This window comes from Hypomesus nipponensis, chromosome 3 (assembly GCF_054491055.1).
Source record: "Hypomesus nipponensis isolate SF chromosome 3, ASM5449105v1, whole genome shotgun sequence".
NCBI classification, from domain to species: domain Eukaryota; kingdom Metazoa; phylum Chordata; class Actinopteri; order Osmeriformes; family Osmeridae; genus Hypomesus; species Hypomesus nipponensis.
Window position 1 is genome coordinate 14,431,197 of NC_140363.1, and position 15,877 is coordinate 14,447,073.

Here is a 15,877-nt window from a genome sequence, read left to right on the forward strand (position 1 = left end):
CAGAGGCATCTTGGTCTGTGCCCATTGAGCCCACAGGAAATCAAAATACACCTTTGGGCATTGGTCTGTCAATATCCAGCTATTTCACACCAGCATAAAATTAAAAATGTTTTTTTTGTGACACTGTACATAGTGAGAGATGACTACTCAATGGTGTTTCAGGGGTATTCTAAAAGAGCAAATGCATCCACAACACAAACAAAATGCAATCCTTTTATTCTACACAAGAAATAAATCAAACTTTCATAGATACATCAAGGTAAAAACATTTTTTTTTTTGAATTATTAAAATGTGTGGGATTCAAGGACTTCCCTCCATTGTAAGGCAGTTTTCCATGGGTTTAATGGTTCAGTATTTGCTTCTAAAATCAAAGAGACCTGATTTTACAGAATATGAATTGTATTAGTCAGAAATAGACCAAGTACTACATTTTTGCCTATGATTTACCCAGAAACACCAGAAGTGGCAGAATCTCTGAGTGGGTGTTTAAATATCAACGATCAAAGATTTAGTCCTTACTGCATCTGGACACAATTAGAACATGACAACTGAACAGGGATTCACTGTCTTTCAAAAAGCAGCTTTTAGAATTTATTCTTTTTACAGTTATAAGCTGGCTGATCAGACTGCAGTAATATTTACAATCAGAAACCTTGATATTACTGGATTCATCCATTAGCAGGTACATGTCCCTGTAGAGTAGAATACGCTGATAAAACACAGACAGAAAGACATTATTGTATATTTTACACCATATTTTCTATTATTATTCACTAGTTGTATTATAATAATTCAGATAGCCCTTCAAACACTTAGCCTCTGGGGTTCAGGTTCATCTCAGCAGGATCTTCTCAAGCATTAGGAAATGAACCCTTCAGGTGCATGAAACTCCATAAGGATATGGAAAATACTCAGTCCCAGCTACTAACATTTAAAGGATAACATATCATCTTACTGCTTTCAGGAAACTCAGCCCCATCCATCAATACAGCAGTAAGCATGTAAGGCCTTTGGGTGTGTGTGTGTGTGTCTCGGGGCACTGTATCTAGTGGTCTTGCCAGTCTGTGAGTTCTCCCAGGGCTAACCAATGTCAGTCTACTTATACATGGCATTGAAGGCTCGACCAATGATGAGTCTTCGCACTTCGCTAGTACCTGCCCCTATCTCGTACAGCTTGGCATCCCTAAGGAAACGGCCCATGGGGTAGTCGTTGATGTAGCCGTTACCACCTGCAGGGAGACACAGCAAGGGAAAGGAGGATAGAGAAAACCTCGTTACAAACCGAGTAAACAGTCTGACCACACCCACAATCAAATCTGATTAAACAAAAACAACATTGCTAAAAGTGAATGTAGATCTAAAGAGGGTAAACATTAATCTGACACTAGTCAGGTTTCCCTGGATATTCCTTGGTAAGAGCGGGTGAGCTTGGTACTCACCTAAACACTGAATACCATCCAGCGCCACCTGAGTGGCATTCTCAGCACAGTAGAGGATCACCCCGGCACAGTCCTGCAATGACAGCAGGGTTTGATTAACAGGTCAACAGACAACAAACACCTGGTCAGAGGAGAAGTAGAGGGCCAGACTAAAAGCATGCAGAATCAGTGTCCTTTGTAAAAGAGTTTGTGTGTGAAAGCCAGTTGGATACACATCAATACAGACTGATTTCATCTGGAATGGTCTGGGGAGAAGACTTACCATAGCGCTGGCGTGTCCTTTGTCACAGGCTCGAGCCACATTGTAGACATACTGTCGACAAGCACTAAGCCGTGTATACATGTCTGCCATCTTGCCCTGCATTAACTGGTGGTGAGGAGTGGAAAGACAGTTTGAACACATTACATCAACTCAATAGTCAGATGAAGTTAAAATCAACTGAAACTAACTACCGTTTATTGAATTCACCTGGAAATGTCCAATTTTCTGTCCAAAGGCCTCTCTCACATGCAGGTAGGGTATGGAAAAGTCCAGCACCGCCTGCATAATGCTGCACACAAACAGTTATGATGAAAATATCCACGTCAGTACACACACAAAGTTTAAATTTCAGGTCTCTATTGATAACCTCTAGTCTAAAATCTCTAGTCTAACCTAAAGTCTATGAATTTGAGAAGCGCAGAGAGGTTATGAATGTCTGAGTTACCCAATAGGTCCTGCTGCTAGCACCAATCTCTCCAGGTCCAGCCCACTCATCATCACATAAACACCCTTGTTCAGAGGGCCGAGAACGTTCTCCTCTGAAGAGAGGGGGGATTAAACTGTGTTATACATAACAACTGAAATATGAACACAGACAAAACAAAAAAAAGCAGACACACACACATACCTGGGATCTTACAGTCTTCAAAAACCAGTTCACAAGTGTTGGAGCCCCTCATGCCCAGCTTGTCCAGCTTCTGGGCTGTGCTAAACCCTGGCATACCCTGGAGGAAACACACACAGCTTTAGCAGAGGACTTAAATTCTAAAAGGAGAAAAGGCTTTCTAGAGTCTAAGCAGGGACTTTAAACAACACCTGCCTTCTCTACAATGAACGCTGTGATTCCTCTGGCCACGGCCTCAGGGTCTGTCTTGGCATATACAATCAGAACGTCTGCGTCCGGCCCATTGGTGATCCAGAATTTGTTTCCATTTAGTACATAGTGATCCCCTGTACAAATACAAAAACACAGATGGAATGAGCAGTAGGTTAAATAGGATTTTAAGGGGTGGGTTCCCAACCATGTAGGCCATACTGGACATATGTACTGAGTAAAGACTTTCTGTTTTCCCCTCAAACATCTTTAACAACCTTAATACTAGAACCTAAATACTAGAAAACTACATTTCAGCACCACAACGTTATTTTGTTCCAATAGATCTGAACGTTCCTAAATGTTCTGAGGCTTGTGGGCAGTTTAGTCAACACTTAAAGCAAGGAGGACGTGCAGAGGAAGAGGGCTAAAAATTTGGATTAATGGAGGCCCCCTCACCTTCCTTTTTGGCCCTCAGCTTCATGCTGACCACGTCAGAGCCAGCATTGGGCTCGCTCATTGCCAGGGCTCCTACATGCTCTCCTGTCATAAGCTGCAGGGTGACAACACAGGATACAAAATCTATCATAAGCACAGAATCATGACAACACACGTGCAAATGAACACTGTACTGTGAAGACCTGATTAACGCATTAGGAAATACTCAGACTCTGCATAGCATAAGTTATTTGTCCAGGTTCAATTCACTCGAGTTATAAATAACACTTTTTCCTTAATTTAATTGGCTAATTAACAATTAATTAGGTGAACTGGAATGTTTGCTATGAATTCCACTGTCCTACCTTAGGCATGTACTTCTCCTTCTGTTTCTGGTTGCCATGTCGCACCATCTGATTGACACACAGGTTGGAGTGTGCTCCATAGCTGAGGCCAATCGCTGCTGACACACGGGAAATCTCCTCCAACACAATCACGTGTTCCAGATAGCCCAACCCTGTCCCGCCAAGTTCCACTGCAAGAGAACAAACTACTGTCAAAAATCTGGACCACATTATGTATAATATCTTTAAAATCTATGACCTTCTCTTAAACAACTTCTAAATAATCATGGTAGCCACTGAGAAAATAAAGAAATAGCTGTAGCCAATAAAGTAGGATTTCTCACTAGGGGCAGTGATTCCAAGGAGTCCAAGTTCACCCATCTCCTTCCAGAAGGTCTGAAGGGGAAATAAGCTGTGTCAACTTGGGTTTCGACAGAGAGCACAATACATTCTGGAATTGACATTAACATGAAGTTGCTAATGTTTATACACCGAAATCAAGTATTTAAAAGAAAAACTATCCAGACTAGTTACATCTAGGATTCATATTTATATTCCAGGTTCAGCACAGCATCATTATCAACTTACTCGCATGCCTGGAAATTCATTGCTCTTATCCACCTCGTCTGCTATTGGTGCAATCTTCTCCTGACAGAACTTCCTCACCAGCTCTCTGAGCTGCACAAGGAAGGAATGGACAACATGATTCATACACGTAGTCCCAAAAGGAGATCCATTAAGCTTACGTTTGTGGTCTTCTACTAGCCAGTTGGGCAGTTACTGGGACAAACGACATTGGTGCTCGTTTATAGTAATGCTAGACTGTATTGCATTTAGTAGATAGACGCGTCACATAGACGTTTACCAATCACAAGAATGCAGAAAGCAACCACCCTCCTCCAGTCTAAGTAGGATGTCATGTTGGACCTGACCCCATTTAATCCGTATTCCGTCAATTAATCTGCAACTGCTCTCCATCCTGTCCATTCCATTATTTTCGTCTGGCCATGCTTGTAAATATTTGTCTGGAACTGTTCGACTAATGTCATACCTTCTCGTCTGTACCCGTTACCAAATATATTTACAGACAGCAGTATACATGTAAAATACATGTAAAAACAGGTATAAACCAGCTAGCAAAATGCTCGCTCTGACAACTTCTGGCTGTCTGAAGACAAGCTGCGTAGCTCGACATGGTAGCTCTAGGTAGACTTGCTAGCCTCGGTTACATCATGGTCATAACTGTGAGTGTGACTTAAAAGTATGCTTCCCTGCAACTTACTTAATATTGAACATCCCCTTTCAGAATATATAGCTGACATGTTTAGCATTTTGCATGAAGGTTTATCACTAAAAACATAATATACTTCGACCTAATGAATCCAATGAACTTTCCCCTGCTTGCTGGGTACTGTATGGAGCTACCGCTAGTTACTAGCTAGCTACCTGAATCTGTTCTTCTGTAAGACCGTTGACAATGTCGTCCACAGGGATAGCTGATGAAGCGCATCCCCGTCTTGTCACCGCGGGCGCAGCTATTCTGAAGCCGAGACGCAATGCACTCCTGACAGCAAACATTGTGCTGGTTTACTGCAGTACTACAGGGAGAAGATAAACAAATCCAAACTAGAAGGTCGCCCCCTTACACAAGTGTACTAGCTTGCTTGGTCTACCCACTATCAAACGTTGTTAGCCAGCTTCTTCGGTTAACGTTGATGGCAGATTGCAAGGTTTATATTGTGAAACATCGCCGCCTTCTGTAAGGACTGGGAATAGGCCAGGGTCCGGCCTGGTTTAACAATCGAAAGACGCCCTCTGTGGTTATGGAGTGGAAACATCTATCTTTTAGTAAGCTGTCACTGCTGTTGTTTGCATGACAAAAAATTGATACATTTCTATTTTTAAATTATTTAAACTGCAATTTAATTATCATCACTATCATGACTTTGCTGGTGGCATAGTGTATTTAACTTTTTTGTTTGAATTTTTATATCACATGAGGGCTTCAACTTTTTTGACAGTTGATGTATTGTAGGCCTATATGTCGTTAGAATACCATTTTACAAAAGACCACAGTCCAGTAACCAGCCGATATAAAAGCATAATTTGTAAAAGTAAACTCGGCCTTGCACGGATATATTTGGGGATTAGCTCCTGTCAGCGTGCAGAAGTTTGAAACTGAATAAGGAAGTAACTCGCCAAAAAGTCAAAATAAAACAGTTGATTTTAGGCTACTCAGGAAGACAGTCGAGGGCCATATGCGGATGTAATTAAATAGTGAAAGGCGTTTGACGCATGTGTGCGCCACACATGGAGAGGGTTTCCCCATAAAACTATCTACCGTCAGCATTTTGATAGCGGCCGGCGATGATTGCCAGAGGCATTTTCTCGTATAACTCAAGGATTATGCTTAGGCAGAATAGGATTAGGAAAGCTTATTACTGTTACTTTGTTTTAGTACGACAAAATAGAAATACAACCGTAGACTTTTTAAATGACTAGATTTGAGGGAGAGCGCTTCAACTGATTTATTTGGGTATATCCAAGTCTGTTGCGCTGTAGTCGCACGTTTACACACCACAACCAAATGCCGAAGGAGAGGCGAAAGACCTCCAAGGAGGCTGGACTTTCTGGGGCTGGGATCAACAGCGAGCGCAAAAACAGCCGCAGATCAACAGAGATCTGCGATGAACTCTCTCAGATGGCGGATCAAGTGGTCGGCCCATCGGCAGAGCTACCTTTTTTAAGCTCAGCACAAGATGAGACCATTATAGAAGTCCGCCGAGTACCGCAAGTCACTATCACCCCGGAGGCAGGTGGTTGCTCCCGTGAGATGCAGCAAGAGGACTGGGGGGACGTGGACGGCCCGCTGCGACGGAAGATGTCCAACTCCTCCATCTCCTCAACAGGGTCGTCACTGGTGGAGTCAGAGGACGATGTCCTGAGCGACAACGAGACGAAGAGCAGAGGCATCATCACGCTCGATCACCTAGGGGACACGGGGGAAGTGAGTATAGGTCTTGCAGCCTACCAAGTTTTGCAGCTGTTCATTATTGTAGACTGTATTCTGTGATCATTTTTCTCCAGTCGGTAAAGATTTATACGGTCAGACCGGACATCAGCAAATAAATCAAGTTGCTGAAATAATACACCTGTTGTTCCTTTTATTCATGTTTTCGATGTAGAGGTATTGTATTCATGTTTAACCTATTATGTCTATTTTTAAACTAGTTTGAATGCAATTATAATTCTATGATATAATTTAACTTTGTAGCAAAACATTGAGAAAAGATGCAGACCATAACTCATTTTGTGTTTACTCTCTTGTCTTATTTCCACTGCAAATGTACCATTTACTAAGTGATGAGGGTCATGTTATGGGACGGGAGTAAATAGTTCAAAGTTATTATTAAGAACAACTATTTCATGAAGCCTGTTGAGATGTGCTTCAGTGGTTCACTGAGAATCAACAGTGGAAGAGCTGTAGCACGAAAAGCCTCTTTACTGCAAACTGACTGTATAGTGAAATTGTCAAAATACAGTACTGACATATTAAGACTGCATTAGTGGACTTGCTTGATTCTTACAGAAGAATACTTGATTATTATCACCAATCCCTTCCTACTCCTCAGAGCTCTCATACCGTATTGGGTAGTTGGAGGAAACACTGGGAATGCTTTATAAGCTTGTAGTGTCCTGCCTCCACACCCTTAGACATCTGACTCACTAGGCACAAGTCTAAACAGCCCTCTGTTTAATCTCTGACATGTACAATGGCTCACACAGTAATGAATATAACACAGTGTGGTCTGACATGGCCTTTGTTTAATTTAAAAGACAAGAAATGATGAAATCCATGATCCGACAGTAGCACAAAATGAAAACATTGAGGAGACAACCAGCAGATTTCTGTGTTTCTAATTACTAATGATGTGTGAACACTGAGCATTTGGCAGATTTAGCTGCTGTTTGGACGCTCTGCCTTGTTTGTGATCATGTGAGATATTTAAAAGGTCATTTCCTCTTGTGTGGTAATCTTCAGACATGCATAGCTCTTCTTAAGAGATGCATATCTAGGAAACCAGAGTAGCCAGGCCAGTTATGTTACTATTGATTTCTATGTATTTATTGGATGTTCGGAATAAGAACATTAAGCTGTTTACCATTCTAGAACGTTTCACGTTGGCTTAAACGTTCTATATCTTAGTAACAATTACAGACACTGGCGGCATGATCTACAGTAGGATTCAGTTTCTCTTATCAAGCAGGGTATGCATGTTACTCCAGCTGTGATTGATCTGGAAGTAAAACCAAGATCTTATGTTTACATAAACATACAAAACGAATTTGTTCAAATAACTCATGAATTATTGTATTCATGTTCAAAACCCCCACAAAAATAGAATGCACACATTCTTGTGGGAATTACATTACATTTTCCAAAACCCCAAACCCTAACCCTCAACTTAACCCAAAAACCTAACCTGAACCCTAACCTTAGCCACTAACCCTAAGTATCCCTGCCACTAAACCCTATTGTTAAAGTTATTCAACCCCCCCCCCCCCCCGCTAGAAATAGCATTTGAACTTGTGAGCACCTCGAAAATGTCTTTACAAATGTAATGTTTCTTAGTTAGCTCTTGAGGGGGCATCAGTCGCTTACAGCATAATAGCCAACACACACACACACACACACAAAACATACAATTGGTAAGACACTTGTCTGACACTTTTCAGACAAGTGTCAGACAACCACTTTTAAGCACCTACCATGTTGATGGTAATAATAAAACATACTATCACTTCAGGGCACATCACATAGTGATGCATGTGATGTCTGATACATGTCACTGTAGTCTTTGTCTTCTTCCCGTCCAGCATCACATCCTGCTTCAAGTCACACTCAAGTGTAATTGTTTGAAGCAGGCCTGCCTTTCTCTAATCCTACTTCTCCTCTCAGCTACCTCCATAGAAGGTCTGCTGCTGTCAGTTTCCTTTAAACAGACTGAACACACATGGCCAGGCAGGCTGCGCTGCAGTGTACACACTCCAGTTCCTTCACTCTGTGTTCAGCGGACTGCCTGCCCTCTCTCCTGCAGCTCTCAGGGTCAACACGGAGGCCCTGTGGCAGCTAAACTCTCCTTAAACCTCCCCCTCTCCTCTATTGACTGTGTTAGCCACCCAGTAATAGAGTAAAAAGAAGTGCCTTGTGGGGTCGAACACTGTTTCAGCTCACATGGAGAAAGTTGAACACGGGGGAGTGTGCACATAACCTGCACCATGCCCCTGAAAACCACAAAGATAGTTACATTTCTGATTCCGTATGGTCGCAATGACCCATTAAATTCAAGGTTATCGTGCTATCAAAACCTAATACCTCACTCTTGCCTTTCACTGTTGGCCATGTAGAAATAGCGTTAAAGGAAATGGAAAACACGACATGTGGGGTCTGACTTTTTCAGGCACTGGTCATGCACAATCAGCCCACACACAGAAAGCAACCCACGCACCACCATCATGCCCTTTGAAACCACAATGATATTTCAGTTTTAAATCCTGATTCTGTACTGTCACAATGACCCACTATATTAAAGGTTTTCATGCCTAACGCTAACTAACCTAACTGAACATAGCCTTCTGCATTAATACCAAACATGTTTAATAATGATCAAGATAAGTACATGTGAAATAAATAACACATTATGTCCTCTAACAAGCAATCTGATAAACCCGTGCATGTGTAATATAGTGATGACGAATTCACTGGATGTGAGAAATTGAGCGGAGGCACACTTGGGTGTCACTGAGATAGGGCTCTCAGTGTTTCTTGTGTCTAGACAGACAGACACTTCTAAGTATGGCAAACGTCAGAACCCCTCCACCTATAGAGCTTCCACAATCACTAAAGCATTATGACATTCCATCTCTTCGGGAGTCCATCAGTACGGCACCATCACACTAACAGATCCGTTTAGAATCCATTAGCTGTTCGGCTTTCATAGTTCCATAGAGAGAGAAGCTACTTGGGTGAATCATATTATTGTCAGTATCCTATTCCGGGCAGTGTGACTGTTATGTAATTATAGGCTGGTAAAGTTCAAGTACCATGGGCTGTTTTTTCTTTGTGGCTGTTGCTGCCCAGTTTTTTGTTCAACAAATTACACTTACAGGAGCATCAAAGGAAGGTGTTCCCATGACAGTGCATGTGGACAGGAATAGATGGAACAATGCACACATCAATTTTTACATAAGTGTAAAATTCAAGTTCAACAGACTTTGTTTGACTGTGGTGGTTGTGTACAGTAAATGTGTTCAATATTTGTCAAGGGCTGAGTCTGAGGTCTGAGTGTGTGTGTACACACAAATAAGGCCTTGGGGCAGGACTCACTTGAAGGTTTTTTTAAAACATTTTTAACTCAAGTTATTTTACAGCACTAACATACATTCTACAATTATTATTGGCACAGGAATGATGTGTTGTACTGCTGTTTTAGATACAAATTAGTTAGTGAGGTGTTGCACTGCTCTATTAGATGTTTGTTAATTAGGTGTTGTAGTGCTGTATCCAAGCTTGTCCTAGTGTATAAGAGGTGTGGCTGATGCATGCTCTCTTTCAAAGTCATGTGTAATGTCAACAATAAGTACAATGGACATTTTCTGTGTTGAAACTGGGGTACCAAAGGAATGAAGAGTTTTTTTTGTTCTTGAGGTGAAGCTTGAGCTATGTCTATGGAGATGTTTCAGTTTTTTCTACATTGGACTCTCAATGTTTCCGAACAAGTTGATGATGATGTTTATGGTTTTGTATTTTAGAGAGAGAGAGCGAGAGAGACATTTGTTATTCGGCCTGTAAGGAAGCGTGGCTTTTAACACCCACACAGGAGGCTAGTGGTGCCAGGAGTGAGCAGCAGCAAGTGGAGCATATCGCCGAGCCTTTCAATACTATCTGCTACTTGTTTAGAATGTCACCGTTAAGTCAGTGTGCATGTGAATAGTGATTTTGTTTTGTGTGTTATTGTCAAATGTATTGTTTGTGATGTATGTTTTTACGTGTGTGTTTCAAATTAGTATTCACTACAGTGTACTGGGCAACAGGTTCAACTTCCTGTTTTAGGCTAATCACAGCAATAAGCCTCCTTTGTTTCCAATGCATACCCATTTACAGATTAGACAGCAGAGGTAAAACTGACTTAAAAATGGCCATGTTGCTTGCCACTGACTGAGGCCTTGTTGGCGTGGTAACGGTCTTTTTCCTGTACATGACAGAGGGATGAAGTACTCCTCCTTCTTTCCTTCAGCAGGTGTTTAGTGCATTTTTTTCTGTCTGTGAAAAAAACATTTTTTGTGTGTGTGTAAAAAACACATACTGCTGACAGCATGGTGTGTAAGTGGTTACATTGGTCATTCAGGGAGGTACTGTAGGGATAGGGTGATTTCAAAGGATGTCAAAAGACTGGGATTTAGTCAAATGTTGATTGAGTGTGGAAAAAACACAGAGGTCCCTCCTGAGACATGATCACTAACACAGGAGATTAAAACTGAAGAACCCCAGAGATGGATTGGAACAAATTAGAATATGTCAGGATTTTCCTAATCCCTCAGAGTCTATATGATGAAGAATAGTCAGAGAACTGTGTCCTCCTGTGTATGATATTATGCTGGATGTTACTGGATGTGGGGTTCAAATTCGCTTTTGTTGTCGTCCATGTTTCTCAGCACAGCCGACCATGGTGGAAGATAAAGACCATCGTTCAATGGCCCTTAGTGGCGTCCCAGAGGAAACGACTGTCCTGGGTGCAGCTAGCTGGACATAAAGGTAATAAACAACGTGTACAAACATCTTGCTTGATTGTCCCAGACTGTTGCTGTATGCTATTGAACTGCATTCAATAGCATAAACACTCCCATTAAATTGATCTTGTTCTACTCCAGGCAGTTTCAAGGCTGGCGATGACGGCACCATTCTGAAGAAGTTCTCGGAGAACGAGAAGCTGTGTTTTGAGCGTCTCCGTGGTGACGTGCTGCAGGCGTTTGTTCCAGGGTACCACGGGGTGGTGATGAAAGATGGAGAGACCTTCCTTCACATGACCGACCTGCTGGCCCCCTTCGACCTGCCCAGTGTCATGGACTGCAAGATAGGAGTGAGGTAGGATACCAATGAGAGAGAGTTTAGAAAGATGTTGATTGCAACTAGTTAAAACTTAATTTGGAATGAAACTGCAAAGTGATATATGTTATATGTTATACAGCGTATCTTCCATGCACTCAGCTAAGAGTATGCTGAGATAGCCAGATGGATATGGCTATTAGCTAAACATACACACAAGATTTAATCCATGGTAAAACGTTAGCCGCCGAAACATTATTTTTGTAGTTAAATAAACTAACGGCTTCCCCGGTTTTTGCACGTAAATGTCTTGTGGTAACCAGTTATTATTTTGACAGCTGAATAGTATCATGGTATAATCAAGATTGGTTCCTTTATCAAGCACATAATCGTTCTCAACCAAGTCTGAATGAATCTCTGTCTGTTAAGTGCATGTAGATACAGTTAAAAGAATCGGTATGATGACGTGATCCCTGTAATAATCCTATAATAACAGTGACCAGACTGATTAATCAGATCCGGATCTCACACTATTTCTTTAAGTTAAAAGGTCATCTTTATCAAATGTAAAATGTAGAAACACATAACTACTGTGTGTTTCCTGTCAAAATAATGTAAGCCACACACACCAAACAAAGTGTGACAACAGTAGCAACAGATAACAGATAGTTGACTACTAAATAACACAGGGAGTTTCTGCCTTAATAAGCTAACTGTCTGAACATGCAGAGTATTAGCTGCTGTTTACGAGCACCTGTTGTTTTATAGATCTATGATACGTGAATACAAACATGCAATGTACTGAGCCGCAGGTTTCCTGTGCTGAGCCACACAGGGGGGGGTGCGCACAAAAACACACACACACTTACACACACAATCACAAGCAAGCAAATGAGTGCAGTCATAGGGTGTCCCTGGAGACTCCCCTTCGAAAAAAAAAAAAAAAAAACGACCACAAAGAAAAAAAGAAAAACACTTGTTGCACATACATCTGGATTCCACATAGCTCACACAATCCCACAAACACACACAAATGTATGCATGCACATGCATGCACGTCTGCACTCACTCACACACACTCACACACACTCACACACACACACACTCACACACTCACACACACACACACTCACACACAAGCTGTGTCCCCCGGAGTCTCCTTTGTGCTTCCTTCTTTTTCAGAGCGGAAGTTCAGTGAAAGAGTGAACAGACTTCTGTCACGCTAACAGACCAGCAGCGTTGTCTGCCGTGTTGTGTAGGCCACGGCTCCGTACTAACACTCACAGGACATTCTTCTGTCACTTCTCAAGTCTAGAATGTATATATATATATGTACCCTAATACATACATACTAACCCAAACTGTACTGTATACCTACAGTTTGAGGTTGCTCCATATCTACATTTCCTCTACCTCTGCCTGTCTTCACTACAACCTCTCTCTCTCTCTCTCTCTCTCTCTGTGTCTCTCTCTCTCTCTCTGTCTCTCTCTCTGTGTCTCTCTCTCTGTCTCTGTCTCTCTCTTTCTCTCTCTCTGTCTTTCTCTGTCTCTCTCTATGTCTCTCTTTGTCCCCTCACTATCCAGGACGTACCTGGAGGATGAGTTGGTGCGAGCGCGGGAGCGCCCCAAGCTACGGAGGGACCTGTATGAGAAGATGCTGGAGGTGGACTCAGAGGCCCCAACTACCCAGGAAGCCCAGCAGAGGGCAGTCACCAAGCCCCGCTACATGCAGTGGAGAGAGACTCTCAGCTCCACACACACTCTGGGCTTCAGGATAGAGGGTATCAAGGTTGGCTGGACCACATACTGTACACTTACACACACACATGCACACAAACACGCACGCGCGCGCACACACACACACGCACACACACACACTGAGTTGTTCTTCTTGCCCTCTCAGAAAGCTGATGGGACATGCTGCACCACCTTCAAAAAGACGCGGACTTCGGAGGACGTCACCAAGGTCTTCAGGGAATTTGTGGGAGACAACACGCACATCAGGGTAGGTCTGCAGCCTCACATATGTCTCTAAAACACACACACGCAAACGGGATCTGTTGGCCTCCGCAGCATTCATTAGCATGTGCCACCTAAGACAGGCTCTAGACAAACAGTTTTCCAAATAGTCAAATCTAAAACAAACTGGTAAATGTTTGGTCTGAATGCGCAAACTACGATCACCTGTCAACAATTCAATTAGGTGTTTTACAAGGTACACAGAACTGCACACGCATCATCACAGTAACATGATCATGTGTTAACTGATCAAGTTCAAGTGTATGCAAAATAGATCTAGAAGTTTATGTACTGTATCTCTAAAATGTATGACGCCCAACATGTTCCATATCACTATTCAACAGGACACATATTTAAGCAGACTGACTGAGATACAGCAAGCTCTCAAGACATCTGAGTTCTTCAAACAACATGAGGTGAGGAAATGGCTGACTTGATGTCTGTTGTCAAAAATACAATAGGTATAATAAAATACAATACACTCCTCGAGAATGACTCTATTTATAACAACAATGACAACCTTTCAACTCTGCCCATCTCCAAGGTCATTGGCAGTTCTTTACTCTTTATCCACGACCACACTCAACGAGCTCAGGTGTGGCTTATTGACTTCGGCAAGACCACGGCGCTACCAGAGGGCCACACGCTCAACCACCATGTTCCCTGGCAGGAAGGCAACCGTGAAGATGGCTACCTGTTGGGCCTGGACAACCTTATCCTCACTCTGGGCTCTGTCAACACAGCAGGTGCCAAGGAGGAGGGCGCCAGCGCTCAGGGATCGGTGACTAGTAGAAAATAAAAGGAAAAAAGCCTAGTGAATGAACAGGTAAAGTTCATGAATTGACACGTAGTGTGACACGAGAGATGACTCCTGTGGAACAAACGTCTGGCAGGGCAGAGCACATGTCTACCACTGAAGCTGATCCAAGCTGTACCAACCAGAAACCATCCAGATCCATCCAAAACTGGGACTATGACTGAAATCTTTGGCAGACTACTGTATGTATCTGTCCTAGCACAACTCTTGTCTCTGTGTTCTCTGGAAGGCATGAGGTTAAAAAAGTGGGTGCGGTTGTATTGTAGAGCCCTGACCACTGAACTTCTCTAACATGGCCAAGCCATGGATTCTTGTTCTTTTTATCTATTTAAGGGTTCCTTTATTATCAGTAGCATTGAGTATATGCCCAGGTAGCCTTTTATTATGACTCCAATGCCTAGTAAGACTCAAAGACTACAAACTTAACGGAAAATAGTATCGCTGTTTATAAGTTGAAAAGGTATGTTACCACCTTGATATTCAATGCTCTGGCTTTCACAACTTGAGAGTTAATGTTGTACCTTCAAGCAATGATAGCCACCTTACCTGGTTCAAAATACCTAAATCAACGTTGCAGGCCTGTTTGGTTCCTTGTGGTCGTAGTGGTCTGACAGATGTGGCCGCTTCACTCGATTAAGAGCAAAAAAACTTAAACTAAACTCCATAGTTTTCCGCCCCACTATCCAAATATTAAAATCACCTTCTTTCGGTAAATTAAGCTCTTAACTATAGCCGCTCTAGTTTAACTGAGTAAAAAGATAGCTTTTTGTTAGTTTAGTGTTCTTACGGTACAGTAGCTAATGCTACCCGTCAGTACATAGTAGGCTATAGTATAGCTAATCAGCTGTCGAACTCTTAGGATTTTGAGTAAGGTTCCTATGTCGGATTACATTCATATTCACAAATACATAAAGTATAGATCTTAACCACTGGTTTCTTGTCTAAAAACCTAATAAACATCCAAATTATACATTTATTCTCATCTGTTTTAATGCGCATTTCCACTACCGTGTCTCGTTCTCCTCACGTTCTCTCAACCTCTGACCTTGGAATTGTTTTCATTTGACCCTCAATTGTCATTTACATGTAATCATTAAAGTGACAAATTTAACACAGCCTAGTTTAAGTATGCAGTGTATGACAGACGCATGCACTTAATGTCTGAACCAAAATTCCAAGGGCTACAGAATGAGCAGTGTCCCTATTCCTAGGAAACACAGAGGACTGTGACCTTGACTGTGGTACTTTCTATCTCCGGTACCTCAGGGTGGTGCTATACTAGCTCCACTGCAGTGTTGCTACCCAAGTTTGACACTTTATGTGAACATAAAGGTTTTAAGGACATTCTCGAGGTGTGATTGATACATCTTTAAATCTGTAATCAAACTTATTATGGATTGTCTTTGGATTTCTTCCCTAGCCACATGTTGAAGACCTACGCTAAATGTGACAGCTAAAGGTTTTCAGGGGCCATGTTGTGTCTCAATGAAAGTGAATCAGAATCAGTCTTTAGTCTTCTGGTGGTTGATGAATAACCTCACAAAAAAACACTATTGCCTTATATCCTAATGAGTTAACTATGATGGGACATACTGAATTGTGATAATAAAATGTACTGTACAAGCATTTGCATCTT

The 15,877-nt window shown here is 42.0% G+C and overlaps 2 protein-coding genes and 1 long non-coding RNA gene across 3 annotated transcripts; 1 reads left to right on the forward strand and 2 right to left on the reverse strand.

Annotated features, from left to right (window-relative positions):
• Positions 1 to 199: 199 nt before the first annotated feature.
• On the reverse strand, positions 200 to 5,009 carry ivd (isovaleryl-CoA dehydrogenase). Its single transcript, XM_084683270.1, has 12 exons — positions 4,745 to 5,009; positions 3,887 to 3,976; positions 3,643 to 3,694; positions 3,320 to 3,489; positions 2,976 to 3,069; positions 2,523 to 2,653; positions 2,331 to 2,427; positions 2,148 to 2,241; positions 1,910 to 1,991; positions 1,703 to 1,807; positions 1,441 to 1,513; positions 200 to 1,230 (listed from the first exon to the last, which is right to left on the reverse strand). Exons 1-12 carry the CDS (start codon positions 4,874 to 4,876, stop codon positions 1,097 to 1,099), a joined length of 1,254 nt encoding a protein of 417 aa, XP_084539396.1. The 5' UTR covers positions 4,877 to 5,009; the 3' UTR covers positions 200 to 1,096.
• Positions 5,010 to 5,723: 714 nt separating this feature from the next.
• On the forward strand, positions 5,724 to 14,822 carry itpka (inositol-trisphosphate 3-kinase A). Its single transcript, XM_084678201.1, has 7 exons — positions 5,724 to 6,305; positions 11,015 to 11,114; positions 11,231 to 11,444; positions 12,990 to 13,194; positions 13,309 to 13,410; positions 13,769 to 13,840; positions 13,969 to 14,822. The coding sequence occupies exons 1-7, from the start codon at positions 5,886 to 5,888 to the stop codon at positions 14,221 to 14,223; spliced, it is 1,368 nt and encodes a 455-aa protein (XP_084534327.1). The 5' UTR covers positions 5,724 to 5,885; the 3' UTR covers positions 14,224 to 14,822.
• On the reverse strand, positions 8,609 to 14,927 carry LOC146299943 (uncharacterized). The gene is made up of 4 exons (XR_014731818.1): positions 14,788 to 14,927; positions 14,119 to 14,209; positions 13,335 to 13,436; positions 8,609 to 11,426 (listed from the first exon to the last, which is right to left on the reverse strand). It is a non-coding gene; the product is annotated as an uncharacterized LOC146299943 (long non-coding RNA).
• Positions 14,928 to 15,877: the final 950 nt, after the last annotated feature.

Coding starts and splice junctions, on each gene's coding strand:
- ivd (XM_084683270.1), bottom strand. CDS start 4,876: ATGTTTGCTGTCAGGAGTGCATTGCGTCTCGGCTTCAGAATAGCTGCG. Junction 3,070..3,319: donor AGGAGAAGTACATGCCTAAG/GTAGGACAGTGG, acceptor GTCACCCTGCAG/CTTATGACAGGAGAGCATGT. Junction 1,231..1,440: donor GGATGGTATTCAGTGTTTAG/GTGAGTACCAAG, acceptor GTCTCCCTGCAG/GTGGTAACGGCTACATCAAC.
- itpka (XM_084678201.1), top strand. CDS start 5,886: ATGCCGAAGGAGAGGCGAAAGACCTCCAAGGAGGCTGGACTTTCTGGG. Junction 13,195..13,308: donor TCAGGATAGAGGGTATCAAG/GTTGGCTGGACC, acceptor TTGCCCTCTCAG/AAAGCTGATGGGACATGCTG. Junction 13,411..13,768: donor GAGACAACACGCACATCAGG/GTAGGTCTGCAG, acceptor ACTATTCAACAG/GACACATATTTAAGCAGACT.